The sequence below is a fragment of the Trachinotus anak genome, unplaced genomic scaffold, assembly GCF_046630095.1.
Source record: "Trachinotus anak isolate AG129_WGS33_773 ecotype Australia unplaced genomic scaffold, CSIRO_AGI_Tana_v1 ptg000012l, whole genome shotgun sequence".
Classification (NCBI taxonomy): domain Eukaryota; kingdom Metazoa; phylum Chordata; class Actinopteri; order Carangiformes; family Carangidae; genus Trachinotus; species Trachinotus anak.
The window spans coordinates 2208352-2223165 of NW_027273863.1; the positions used below are offsets into that span (position 1 = coordinate 2208352).

The window sequence follows — 14814 nt, forward strand, 5'->3', positions numbered from 1 at the left end:
ATACTTTTTTGAGTGTATAAAATGTTATACTCATTACTCTCTTACCCTCTATAATCAGATACATCAGAAGGCTTTTAAATGGAAAAAATAAAGCTGTTGCTCAGGCTCTGTTAACATAAAATACATAATAAAAAATTATACATTATTAAGTGCAGTCTCCTGACGAGACAGAGCACAATTTTTGTTCTCTCAAGCAAGTTCCCGTAATGTAACTCAGTGGTAAACCTTTCTTGAGTTGCTTAACATCTTTTTTAAAAAAATGTACCTGTTACCATCTATTAAAAAAAAATAACACAAGAACATAAATTATGTTCCAGTACCACTCATTAACAAAAACCAAACCATACCAGAACTGTCCAAAGCTAGGAAACAACAAACACAGATGACCTGACTGAGATTTCAATACACTGCAAACACGTCTTTGCTGAGTGTTCCAATTTTCATTTCAAATGATTATTCCCTCATATACATTAGGTGTACTGTCCTAACAAGTGGTTGTGTAAATACTTCAATCCTCCACACACTTGTTTCCTCATCTTGCTCATTTACTTGCAACACCTTCTGAAGCTGCATTTGACATAACATAATCAATAAACAATACAACAAAGCAGCTTAACTGTGTTTACAAGTGCGGTTGAAGAATTCCTACAGTCCAACACTGATTTTGTTTTGTAGTCCAAGGACTCTGGGAGAAAGCCTTTCCCCATCCATTCGCAGGGGCACTTTTTGAATGAACTCGTAATAGTATCTCAGCTCCTTGGGGTAGGCCAGGTTCAGTGCATAGATTACTCCAAGCATCAATGCACAAGCTTGGGCTGCACCTCCAATGTTGTCCAGGATGATCACTCCATCAACAAAAATTCCAGTGTCATCATAATGTCCATTTTCTCCACCCTCCTTGTTGATGACATAAATGCCCATGGTTGTCTTCTGCATGTCCCTCTGGATGTCATCATCACTTGATGATAAACAATCATCACTGACATGAAGCTTTGGGACCAAATGTAGTAAAATAGAGTATTGCCCATTACTGACACTACAAAGAAGCAGTAATTTTACCATATTTACTTTGTGGATTAACACAATCTAGGTACTAGCTGTTGATTTACACTATACGTTGACTACAGAAAAATAACCCCGAGTTCTGTACAGCTGTGAAAAATAAGTACATTCCATGGAAATTGTTGGCTTTTTTTTGACACACAGTTCAGACCCGAAGTATTTGAACAGTTACACAGTTTTTGTTCTTTAGGCTCTGAGCTTCAGCACATTCCTTTTGAAATAAAATAATGCATACTACATTAAAGTGCAGAGTCTCGGTTTTAATTTGAGCCAGTTTACATCAATACAGAAATAACTGTGTGGGAGATATAGCCCTGTTAACATATAGTGCCCAGAGTTGACTGAGATTTGAGAGTTGCCATTTAAATGTAGGTGGAGTTGTCTGTCAATATGAGGAGTGAAGAAGTGACCATGCAAGTAAAGAAGATAATAATGAGGCTCAAAAAAGCAAAAATCTATCAGAGAGATATCAAAGGTAGTTGGTTTGGCAAAATCAGCAGCTGGATCTAAAAAGCAGGTGTGTGTCTGTCAGACATGGAGGAGACCCAATGACTTGTAATAAGTAATGGGCAGGTGACTTTAGAATCTTAAAACATTTTATATAAGTCACAGTACATCTAACTGGAAAAAGCATTTACACTGACTTACCATATACTCCCGAATTAGATACCCAAAATTACTGTTTTACTCTGTAATGTTTAAGAAGTTCTGATCGTCTAGACACTTCAGCACCACAGTCTTTACACTGCCACATAAACTAGACAAACAACAGCGAGAAAAGTGGAGGAAAAAACCCAAACATTACTGATGGTGTTTTACAGTCACCTCAGGGGCAACTTTGATTAAAAAGCTATACACTGTAATGCAAAGAAAAAAAAATCTCTGTTTAATATAACTTGTATTTTGGGGCAGGAAATGTCGTATTAAAATCCCAATATTTTACTCAAAGGATGAAGAGTAAGGCTGTCAACACATGCTAATTTAATTGTCTTGCCATTAGCCATTACTGTTCTATAGAGAAAACAAAGACACAGAATCATACCTAGCAAAAAGCCAAAAAGCCTATGTATACTGGCTTTTTTGGCACCATATAACAGCTCTTCTGAATTATATAACAAAATGGTGCTAAGCTAAGGTATTGCTACTATTCTGTCCAATCAAGTAGCAAATGCAGCTCTGACCACTCATTGTGTGCAGGCAGCCTTGTTCTAATTAATACCTAGGAGAACCTGGGAGTAAACCAAAGTCAAGTCAAAGTCAAAGTAGCTTTATTGTCAATTTCTTCACGTTAAGACATACAAAGGAATCGAAAGGACGTTTCCCACTCTCCCGCGGTGAAACATATAAAGTGCACACTGCGCAGGCACGACAGATAAGACAAGAGCACGACAGATAAAACAAGAAAATAAAGCTTCCTGTCAGTCTGGGGGGTATGGCTGGGGGGAGTGAGGGGAGAGAGTTTAGCTTCCTGATAGCTTGGTGTATGAGGCTGTTGCTGAGTCTGGTGGTGCGGCAGCGAAGGCTCCTATACCTTCTTCCAGAGGGTAGGAGGCTGAACAGTCTGTATGCAGGGTGGTTGGTGTCGCTCGCCATCGAGATGGCTTTCCGGGTGAGACGGGTGGTATAGATGTCTTCCAAGGAAGGGAGTGTGGCACCAATGATCCTGCCAGCTGTGTTCACTATGCGTTGCAGTGACTTCCTGCTGTAATCAGTGCAGCCACCGCCCCACACAGTGATGCAGCTGGACAGGATGCTTTCAATGGTGCCCCTGTAGAATGTGTTCAGGATGGGTATGGGAGCTTTCGCTTTCTTCAGCTTGCGGAGAAATTAGAGGCGCTGCTGGGCTTTCCTCGCCAGTGATGCAGTGTTGGTGGCCCAGGAGAGGTCCTCACTGATGTGCACCCCCAGGAATTTGGCGCTGCCCACTCTCTCCACAGCAGCACCATCGATGGTCAGTGGTGGGTGTTCAGTGTGGCTCTTCCTGAAGTCCACCACAATCTCCTTTGTTTTGCTGACATTCAGTAGGAGGTTGTTGTCCCTGCACCACGTGGTCAGCAGGTTGACCTCCTTCCTGTAGTGGGTCTCGTCGTTCTTGGTGATGAGACCCACCAGAGTTGTGTCGTCCGCAAACTTCACCATGTGATTGGTGCTGTAGGTTGGTGTGCAGTCGTGAGTATGCAGGGTGAAAAGCAGGGGACTGAGCACACAGCCTTGTGGGGCCCCTGTGCTGAGTGTGATGCTGTCCGAGGTGTTGTTGCCGACTTGTACTGCTTGTGTCCTCTCACTGAGGAAGTCCAGGATCCAGTTGCAAAGTGAGGTGTTGAGCCCCAGCTGGTCCAGTTTGCAGTTGAGTTGTTGTGGGATTATCGTGTTGAAGGCCGAACTAAAGTCTATGAAGAGCATTCTCACGTATGAGTTCGCTTTTTCCAGGTGGGTGAGGGCTGGGTGGAGAGCAGAGCAGATTGCTTCTTCTGTGGAACGTTTTGCTCTGTATGCGAACTGAAAGGGGTCCAGGGTGGGGGGGAGGATTGACTTGATGTGAGACATGACCAGCCGTTCAAAGCACTTCATAATGATGGGGGTCAGTGCCACAGGGCGATAGTCACTGAAGCAGGATGGAGCCGGTTTCTTTGGCACAGGTATGATGATGGAGGTCTTGAAAAGTGATGGAACAGCAGCTTGACTCAGAGAAGTGTTGAAGATATCTGTGAAGATATCCGTAAGCTCCTCTGCGCAGTCCCTCAGTATTTGTCCTGGAATGTTGTCTGGACCTGTTGCTTTGCGGGGGTTGATGGTGGAGAGTGCCCTCTTTACACTTTCAGCAGACAGGCAGAGAGCCTGGTCGTGGGGGTGGGGGGGGTGGGGGGGGGGAGTTTTCTGTGGGCTTGTGTTGTTTGTTGATTCAAACCGTGCAAAGAAGCTGTTGAGGTCGTTCAGCAGAGAGATGTTGTTGTCACAGGTCTGTGATGCAGGCTTGTAATCCGTGATGGTCTGGATGCCCTGCCACAGGCTGCGCGTGTCTCTGCTGTCCTTGAAGTGGTTGGTGATTTTTTTCGAGTAGTCCTGCTTTGCTTTTCTGATGCCACGGGACAGGCTGGCTCTCGCTGTTCTCAGGCCAATTCTATCCCCAGCTTTGAAGGCTTTGTCTCTGGCCCTCAGCAGCCGATGGACAGCCCCTGTCAGCCATGGCTTCTTGTTAGCCCGAGTGATGATGTTTGTTGTGTGGGTTACATCATCTGTGCATTTGCGGATGTATGAGAAGACGGTGTCTGTGAGCTCCTCATTGTCTATGGGGTTGTTGTGTGTAGCTGCTTGCTTGAACATGTCCCAGTCTGTTGTAGCAAGGCAGTCCTTGAGAGCAGACCTTGATCCCTCCGGCCACACAGTAATCTCCTTCCGAATTGGTTTTTCCACTTTCACTCTGAGCCTATATGCTGGCATTAGCATAACAGTGAGGTGGTCCGAAGGTCCAATGTGGGGGAGGGGGGAGGCCTTGTATGCTCCTTTGAGTGAGGTGTAAACCAAGTCCAAGGTGTTATTCTCCCTTGTTGGGAAATTAACATGCTGATAGAGTTTCGGTAGGACAGTTTTAAGATCAGCATGATTAAAATCTCCAGCGACGATAGTGAGACCATCTGGGTGTGCTGTCTGTTGTTCACTGATGGCCTGATACAGTTCATAAAGTGCCGCATTCCTGTCACTGCTGCTGGAGGTTGGAGGGATATATGCTGCGATTAGCAAAACCGCAGTAAATTCCCTCGGCAGATAGAAAGGGCGGCACTTTATAATCATGAACTCCGCCAGTGGTGAACAGTGTCTGCATACTACCACGGCGTCCTGGCACCACGCATCCCGAATGTAAGCACAAACCCCACCGCCGCGTTGTTTACATCCGTTGCCAAGGGCTCTGTCTGCTCGATAGCATGTTAGCTGTTCAAGTTGTACAGCGGAGTCGGGGATGTTGTCATTCAGCCATGTTTCAGTGAAAACAAGCACACAGCAGTTACTCACTGTCCGATTCGCTGATCTTAGTAGTCTTATGTGGTCCATTTTGTTGTCCAAGGACCGTACATTAGCCAGGATGATGGATGGTATGGCTGGGCGAGATGGGTTAGCCGCTAGCCTAGCTCGGATACCTCCATGCTTGCCCCTCTTCTGCTTCCTCGCACACCGTTTCCGACGCCTCTTTGCCGGGGCTGTGGTTGCGGTCGAGTCCGGTGTAGCCACGGGCCGGCGAAGTAGTCCGAGCTCCTTGATAAGTGACTCTGTTGAAGTGTCCGAAACGTAATAATCCTTGTTCTTGCGGATGTCTAGCAGAGCCTGTTGACTGTACATGTAATCCGATGCAGACAGACGAGACGAACACGACAAACTTTCTGACGAACACTTATTAAATAAAGAAAACACCGCTTTGTCGGAGGAGCGAGTGGTCGCTGCGTCTGCACGCGCCGCCATTCACTGCGACAGTCTATGGCAACCTGATGATGATGATGTAATGTACATTTCTGAAAGCATCAAGCAGCAAAGGTGTGCTTACAAACCATGATACCACACAGTTAAAGAATATTTATCCTTGGCAGATTTATGAAGCTATCCTTTTAAACAAAGTTTAAACTGACTGATTTATGAGATTAGTATAGCTGTGAGGAATTTGTTTATTAAATGCACTTACCCAAACAATGTAAGGTCCCCTTAGGGGTTCAAGATCAGATACTGGAAAACCCTGCAAAATAAGAACAGAAATACAAATAAAGGTGTTTGAATTTTGATGTTCCATCCATTCTATATTAACTACATGTATTAGTGCGAGAACAGAGATCAACCTGAACAGTAACATTACATGAATAAATGTAGCACCAAAATAATTAATTTGTTTGGTACATCATCCTACATCACTGATTTCTTCTGCAATGATGTTTAAGAGCTGAGCTCATGACACAGTCAAAATACCTTTGAGTACTTTGGTTAACTAGCATACTAGAATTTGTGATGAAACCAGAACAAAAAATGAAGGATGGTTGAGGGGATTGGCGGTCCTCCCAAGAAAATGTGAGGTTATGTGACTACAAACTATGCATTTCCACATCTGGATTACTACCATTATGACAGCAACACAGGTTGTTGTTTGAACTGCGATTGTCTCATCCTCCCATCGCCATTTGACAATGTATTAGTCTGTGGCAACTTAAAATTTCTGCGCGGTTAGACGTCTGTAAGCTGCTCACTTTCCCAGCGGATGGAGCCACTAATCAGCTGACTGAGTTACTGTAGCGGCTCGATTCCTCTCTCACCCTGGTCCCCTCTCTAAATCATTTTCTCTCACACCACTTTCCAGGGGGTCTTTTGAGCTCATCTGTGGCAGACGTAATTGTTGGCCTACATTTTCCCTGTTTCGTTTCTGCATAGAAGACGTCGTGAGACTCGACTTACTTGTTTTCACTCGTCATGAATTTATTTCCTCCGTGACAGCAAAACACGTTACGGGAGCCTTCAGAAAATCCCGCAGGCTAAACTGGATTTACCAAACTCATAAACTAATTAACTCCGAAAGACTCACCACAAACGGACTTGATAACACTGGCTAGCCATTCTGGGCAGAGGACTTGTGCCGAAGTCTGTTTCCCCATCTAATAGTGTTTCCGTGGCGTTATGACATTGACAAACATTCCCATGGGGAAACAGACTTCGACACAACACCATAATTTGTCATCTCTGCATTCAAAAAGAATTGCGGTAGAAAACTCTTGGCATAGTTTTTTTTTTAACAGGACAGTGAACATTGAATTGGTTTTAGTATATTAGCAATGTCAAGTTAACTTGTTTGTAATGTTAACATGGTTATAGCTAACAGTACATCCACACTTAGCTAGCTAAAGTTTAACGGTCAGAATACACAGGTCATGTTTTAAAGTGTACACAGAGCCCGGTTAAAGTAAAAAACATAACACAACAATGACTATGAAATGCTTACTTACCGAAATCAGACAGCCCTGGTCCAGCGTTGAACAAGGTGCACACGGCAGATCCTTTGAGTTCAAAAAAACGAACCATCAACGGCTGTAGAACGTAGAATGGCGGCACTGTGTCCGGACATGCGCAGATAGTGCAAACAGGATATTATGTGCCAATTTAAATTTACCTGAATAAATGTAACTAGTTTTAAACGTGGGCAGTACATTTTGGAATTTCTTATATAAGAAGAATTAAATAACACATTTAAATCAATGGAATAAGCTTAATTAAAATGTAACATTTAAAAGAGGCCAGAATCATCACAAACACTTGACAAGTCCACATCGGCACGAGGATATGGACCGAGAACATGACCTCAGGAGACTGAGGTTTGACTCCTGTGTGAAAACAATAGTTGATATTTACCCATTTTTAGACTTAGTTGACTTTTATTATTGTTATTATTATTAAGTTTAGACACCAAATCTACTTGATAAGGTTTAGAAACAGCTCATGGTTTGGGTTAAGGTTAAAACACAATGTTAAATCTAAAATTACTCAAAGACTACGAAGAGACACAAAAGGACTACAAATGATGCAGCTGCAACATTTAATGTGTTTTCTCTCAGTCTATGGGGCTTGCTGTGGGGCCCATTGTCTTCTAATTCATCCATTATCCACAATGGTCCCACTAATAAATATCACACTTACAAGTGACAAGTTCAGTTCCCAGTGATGACATTTGACAGATTTTAGCTACATGTTGTTAGTGAGTCAATGAGTCACATGACTTTTTCTTTGGAACGTTTATTTCTAATGTTATATGTTCAGTTCCTGATGTTTTTTGGATAGTGGGAGGAAACCGGAGCACCCGGAGTAAACCCACGCCAGCACGAGGAAAACATGTGAACTCCACACAGAGATGCTGCCCTGTGTAGGTGGAAAGGAAGATACACCCACCTAGATCTTAGACAAACTCCCCCAAAGCTTCCATCTGAAGACAGGAGGGGAGAGAACACTGAGAGTGAGGTGGTGTGAGACGAGATGATGGTGTTGTTATGTCATTCAGGTGAAAACTGGACAAGAGATTAGGTGACGTGGTGAACAGGGAAAGTGTGGTTGTAGCTGCTGTCAGTATCTCGAGGGTACAGATGTCATGTTTATGGTAAATGTATTGAATACGTTTTAGTGAAGCAGCCTTCATCATCACGTTTGACGAAGGCTGCTTCACTGAAACCGTAGGTATTTAATACGTTTACCATCATTCTTTTAGAAGATACACATCACTGGAATCACCGTCCTCATCACTGTCTACGTCACTGTCTATGTCACTCTCTGGGAAGTCAAACCAGTCCCACTTAAACCTCTTGCTGTCCTCTTCATCATCATCATCATCATCTTCTCGGACTCTCTTGGATCCTCCAGGCAGAGGCTCGTCAGCCACAACTGCATCATGGTGGTTGTCTGTCTCAGCACCAGCCTCAGGTTGGTTGTGGGTGGTGTTGTAGTTGTAGCTGATGAAGAACCAGTAGAGGTCCTGACTTAAGCATTTGGTGCTTCTTTCCTCTTCGTCATCCTCCTCCCTGGTCCTCTTCTTGGATCCCGGGAGTGGCTCTTTCTCTTCTTGTCTTTGGTTTATTGTTACGCACCAGGGATTGCCAGTGCCAACCACCTCACACTCAGCGTCTGAATCATCCTCTTGGTCTGGGTCGTCTGACAGGTGCATATTGTGTCTTATGATCTCATTCAGTTGTTCATCGATCCAGTCGAGAACCTCGTAGGGGAATGGAGACTCTGGAAGTTGGTAGGGGTAGTCATCCTCGTCCATGTGGTCGCCGTGTTCATTAAAGGTGTTAACCATTTTGTTTGGTTGTTGGTCCTCAGTGTGTAGTTTCTGCAGTGTGTTAATCTGCTTGTGTATATGTGGAGCTGTGAATGAATCTGACAGTGATAACAAACAGGTCCACTGTTCTGAAGATGTAGTCATACCTCTCAAAGATCACAGGCAATGACATCACATGAAACCATGACATCACAAGGTTCTTTAATCTGGCTGCCATTCTTCCTATCATCAATGTGTTGTGTCTAAATTCAAAAGAAAACATGGTTACTATGGTAACAGAATCTGTTTATTTTCTTGACAAGTGCTCCTCAAAAACCTTCACAGTCATTGCAACTCCATTGCAGTTTGATATTTAAGTGTATTTACCAAAGCACTGCACAGTTTGAAGGTACTTGCTCCTTACCTGAGTATTTCCAGTCCACATCCGTCAGAACACCATGTTGCATCAGCGCGACTACACTGTCCCATGTTGAAGGCTCCTCCGAATGAGAAATGCATCCTTCTTTTCCTGAGCAATGAAGGATCCAACTTTCCCAAAATTCATTGCGTGTCGGTAATGACAACAATATGGCAGCACACACCACCGATAGAGAGGTGGATGATTACATTTTTAAATGTAAGCATTGGCTCAGTTCAGTAGCTAACGGTACAACTGTTAACTGGGCCTTAAAGCCTCATGTTTTTTGAAAAATAGTTATGTATTGATAAGTTGCTAGGCAACAGTAGCCATGCTTTGTGATGCAACACTAAGGGCGGGCACAGCTGGCCTCTGTAGATCAGACCGTCTCATTTCGGTTCCGCCTTCGCAGCCTGAAACAGCTATGAAGGGCCACACCTTCATAGACCGTGTCCTTCGAAGGATGCGGTCCCTGAATTGGGATACGTCTTATGTTGGTTTCTCATCTGCATCAATCATAATTGTTTTGCCTTCAACTCAGTCTAGCAAGCAGTGATTTCCCCTGAGCTGGTTGACACAAAAAACTGAAATAAATGTTGATGTTGACATGACAGGGTGGAGATGGGGAGGCTGGCAGAAATTGTGCAACTGAAATGTGAATGACTGGAGTACAGTTGCTTGTTGATCTGAAAGGTTGGTTTGTTTATGCTATGATTAGATGATGATGGTGGTGATGATTAGTATTATTACTATTTTGAACTAGGCCCCATTCTTTGTACATGGATAACTGAGATTGCCATGCTGAGGAATTGACATGAGTCAGGGGCTTCTTGCACACAACACCTTAAGTTTTCTACTTAGTTGACACTTAAGGTTTAATTTCTCATGGCTGAGGGAGTTACTTAAGGCTGTTGCACAGAATTTGTTTGGTTTCCTTGGTGAAGGAAAAAAGTTGAGGCATTTGCAGCTGTGAAAGACATTTTGCAGCAATAAAATTCTACAGTTAATTTCAATTATTAATTTTGAAATAGAAACAGTTGCTATGAAAAAGTGATAACAAGTATCATACATACTAATGGCAGCAGATCAACAGTCTCCATGGAAACTGTAGAATTTTTCTTTAATGAAAACCTTAACATAAGGTATTTTGTGCAACCAGCCCCTGGTTTTTAAGCAGTTCTTCAAAGCTGCTTAAAATTCATCTGGAACTGTTGTCAGAGCAACAACCCTGCATGTTGTTGACTGTCAGCTGCAACATGACCAGAGCACAAAGTAGACCACAATACCGTGACAGAGCAGAAACATAAACTGATCAGCAACAACGATAAAACCAGAGGGGACTGGTGAACAGATCTGAGCTGCTTAAAGCACAAACACAACAACAGGAAAGAAACTACGTTTACTGCACAATTATTGAAATAAAAGAACAGAAATAAGAGACTGTTGTAGTGAGATTATCATCACACATAAACTGTGACAACATCCCCTACAGAAAGAGGAGCTCAGTCTCAGTCTCTCAGCTGATCAAACAACTGATAACTGTTTTCTACTCTTCATTTTAAAAGTAGTCATGGTGACAAAACACAATGACATTGTGTTTTGTCATTTGTGTTTTGTTGTGACGTTGTGTAACGTGTCAATTACTGAAAGCCTGTAGTGCAGTTGTGTGTGTGTGTGAGTGTGTGTGGAGGGGGCTGTTCAGTAACTGGATGAGTGTGTCATGACCCTCTCTCAGACTGTCACTGTCCGTTGTTGCCGTGCAGACTGCACGTGGTCGCAGACAATCAAGGAAACGATCAGAGACACATTTCAATCATTTCAAGCTCGTGTCTGTTTGTGGCTTTGTTGTGATGTGACAGTGTTGAACACTGAAAATGAAAGGACAGCCATTAATTAGTCCAGACCACTCAGTCACTTTTGTAGCAATAACAAGTTCAAAAACAACAACACTAAACTGTAAATTCATTTACAATCATTATCCACTGAATTTAAAAAAAAAAAACGTGATAAAAAAAAAAAAAAAGACAAGGGGGTGGGGGGGTGGGGAGGGGGCACACACCAGAGTGCCAGAGGGACAGGCAAGGGGGCCCCAGCCCAGCCACCCAGCAGCACTGTTGTGGACCCATGCAGCAGTCAGGCCCACCTCCCCCCTCTTTCTCTTCCTCTTTCCTCCAGTGGAGGGTTTTAGAAATAGATGGATGATTTTTTTTTTCCCCCTGGCTTGGACAACCCCCGAAAGCCTGAAGGAGAAAGGGGGGAGGTCCTGCCCCATGCTGCCCCCACTAGGGACCCTGACCCGACAGAGGTCAGGCAGGGGAACCCCCATTTGCCCTCAGAGAATGGTGAGAAGTTGTGATGGAGGATTTAATTTGTTTTCTACCAGGCAGTTAGAGTGGTGCTGATGTTGTTTTGTGGCAGGTATGAGTTTTATGGATTTATTTATAAGGGAGGTATTTGATGTTCAGGTCTTGAGTTAAGTTATTTTCAATTACTAGCCATGATGAGTTGATATTGTTTGTCCAGTGATGGATGTACAGTAACTGATGTGAGAGGACATAAAGAAGGAAATTTGGGGCCTTGACTCTGGCATATTTTTTTTTTTTTTTTTGAGAGTGGATAGTTTAATTCATGGTTTTTTATTTTTCCGGTAGAATTTAGTGACTGCACTATTGAGAGAGGAGAACCAGCCCCAGGATGTGATGACAGGAGTCATGGAGAAGAGGTAGTTTATTTCTGGAAGGATGTTCATTTTAACTTTAAAGATTCGGCCAATTATAGATAATGGTAATGAGTTCCATCTTTCCAAGCTCTTTTATTTCTTGCTGTAGGGTCTTAAAGTTATTACTAAAAAGGCTCAAAACACAGAAACAAAACATTTGAAATGGGAAAATTTAATGAATGAATGATGAATTTTTAAAATGGCAGTTCCAGGTTTTTCACTTTCACCCACTGTGAGAAAACAAAGAATATGCATTAACATGTACTGTTAGATACACATTTACAACAATCTCTACAATCTTAACTACAACCTTCTGTTTACTGATTCCCAGTATTTTCTCTTTGAGTTCTTTAACAGTCTATGATTAAGGCATTAGATGTATTCTCTTAATTATATACTATAATTAATTAACATAATTTGCATTCAAGACAAAAACTTATACAAATTACATGCACTCATGTGATGGCAGTTACAAATTTTATGTAACACATTAACAATGACATTGTTAAGTTAATACCATCTGATAGATATGCACCCAGATACATGTTTGTAATCTTTATAATATTTAAGACAGAGTGGTACATGTTAGTAAATGTGCTTCATAAGAGTCAAGATAAGTCCAATAAGATCTGAAATGAAATTACTTCAAAAAACAACAACAAAAATCTGTTACTTCAGGTTATTCCTGAATTTTGAAAATGTTATGTTAAACTATACTGTAATATTCAAGCTCCCTATGTCCTCTCGAACACAGTGACACCTGGGTCAAGACCACTGTGATGTTAAAGCAACAGTGTTGTTAGTAAACTGTTTTGAAACTTTTTAATTTTTTTTAAATAATTTGCTTGATGACCTGAATCAATAACAGGAATAACACTGTAGGGAATTAAAAGTTAACGGATGTTGCTGAATTTTTAACTTCACTCACTAGGAAACTGAGGTAGTTTTTTACTTCCATCCAGTCATTGCTAATTCAGTACTATCATTTCCTGACATTTGCCACATTGCTCAGTTTGAGACAAGCATGTCTCTGTGCCTCAAAATGTCTGAAGATGACACAGGCCTGTTTAGTGACCTTAACATACACTGATTCATGAATATACAGAAACAAGAAGAAAAGCAGATGGGTCTCCACTCACACATTAGCTAGCTGTAACATACTAGTATGCTTCTTGCTAGCGCAGAGCTAGCTAATTACAGCTAATGTCAGTACATTTGCTGTTTGCAAATAAAGGGAGGCATCAAAAACACAAGGTGGAGATTCACAGCATCTTCTGTCTGAAGTCACTTGAGAAGCTTTGAGTGGTCTGGACCATCTATGACGTGAGGTATCACATATCTACGAGACCCATTTGGCAGGGTTCATCGCACCTGAGTATGAGCGCTTGGTCCCGGCACTTGGAAATGACACTGACAGATATTAACAACAAAACTCTATAAAAGTGTCACTTAAAACCCCATTTAAATGATAATTATGGCTACATAACATTGTTAATATGACATTATAAGTATTAAGCTTTTGTAGATAGGGCTGTGCTGATGGACCATGATTGACTATCATCAGTGATTGTTGATAGTTTTTGCTTTTGCCAATGTCAAGAGGATAGTTGTCTTGTTTTCCCATTAATGTATTAACTTATTATAATCATTATATGTAGTATTAAATCAATATTAAATTAGATCATATCGGCTATTGGCAATTTCACAGGGTGTCGACAGGATGATCCGACTATTGATGAGATGACACAGCCCTATTGATAGATACACATGTAATAGATTTTCACCTTAAATCTGCTGAGACCAATTAGGATTCTGATTGTGTATTAAACATATATTTAACTCATAAAAACCAAAATGACTCCTGTTTGCTGTTGCCAGAATGATTAGACTGCTACTGTTATGCTACCATAATTATTAACAAAATATATAAAACGTATGTTTTCAAAGATGAACAGCTGATAGAAGGATCCTTCCTGATGGATTATGGACATGTTTCAGTTTCCAAGTTTAAGTCATAAATATATGAATGTACTAATGAATTCAGCCAGTGCTCTTGAGTTTCACCTGCTAACCATTTAAAACATGAATTGTTATGTTATTAATAAGATCACATTTTAACATGAGAATGTAATTTAAAAACAAGCACATTAAGGATGTCTAAGTTTAAAAAATTGATTATATAGTGCAAGATATAGAGAAACTAGTAGATGTTCAATATTTATATTCAATTTGTAGTCAGTCCAAGATTTGCCGCTGCTGTTCTGTTCTATTCTCCATTATTACACCTATATACTAGGAAGATTAAAATTAAAAGGGTTAGTATTGATGGCTTTAATACTCCTGTCGTGTCTCCTTCTGTTCCCATCATCCTTCACTTCTTATTCTCCTCTCTTACTCCTGTTTTCTGGAGCGTCCCTTGAACTTGTCCATGAGGTTGAAGGCTCCCAGGTACTGGCCCAACAGGATGCCCTGCTTCATGGGGAGGACGCTGTGGAGAGACACACAATAAAGCCATCAGCTGGGCTGGTCCTTCTGTCTTCTGTCAAATGTTCAGGTTTAGATTTAACAACAAGTTTAGATGCAGGGAGAGAAGACTGAGTTAGTGTTGGGCTTAAGTTTTAAATATATTCATTATGGTACAGCAAGATCAGGCCTGTACCGCGTCTCTAAGATGGGGGCTACATAACTGTCTGTCTTGGTGAACCAGCAATATGTAAGGAGTCCTCCAAGCCTCAGTTCTCAAGCATTTTCTATTTAAATGTAATGTGGTTCCATCCTAATTATTAAAAACAATGGAACCAGACTTAAGTATTATGGGGATTACACCCACATTTAAATATG

The 14814-nt window shown here is 41.8% G+C and overlaps 2 protein-coding genes across 3 annotated transcripts in view; both read right to left on the reverse strand.

Moving 5' to 3' along the window:
- Positions 1-2889: 2889 nt before the first annotated feature.
- Positions 2890-11991, reverse strand: LOC139629395 (uncharacterized). Its single transcript, XM_071491989.1, has 3 exons — positions 7038-11991; positions 5735-5785; positions 2890-5567 (listed from the first exon to the last, which is right to left on the reverse strand). Exon 3 carries the CDS (start codon positions 5515-5517, stop codon positions 2890-2892), a length of 2628 nt encoding a protein of 875 aa, XP_071348090.1. The 5' UTR covers positions 5518-5567; positions 5735-5785; positions 7038-11991.
- Positions 11992-12129: 138 nt separating this feature from the next.
- The window catches only part of LOC139628727 (epidermal retinol dehydrogenase 2-like), a 35655-nt gene continuing 32970 nt past the window's right edge, over positions 12130-14814 (reverse strand). For both annotated transcript variants that reach the window (XM_071490713.1, XM_071490718.1), the window contains exon 7: positions 12130-14461. In XM_071490713.1, the coding sequence (XP_071346814.1) occupies positions 14365-14461 (97 nt within the window). In that variant the 3' untranslated portion in view covers positions 12130-14364. The remainder of the gene's footprint in view (positions 14462-14814) is intronic.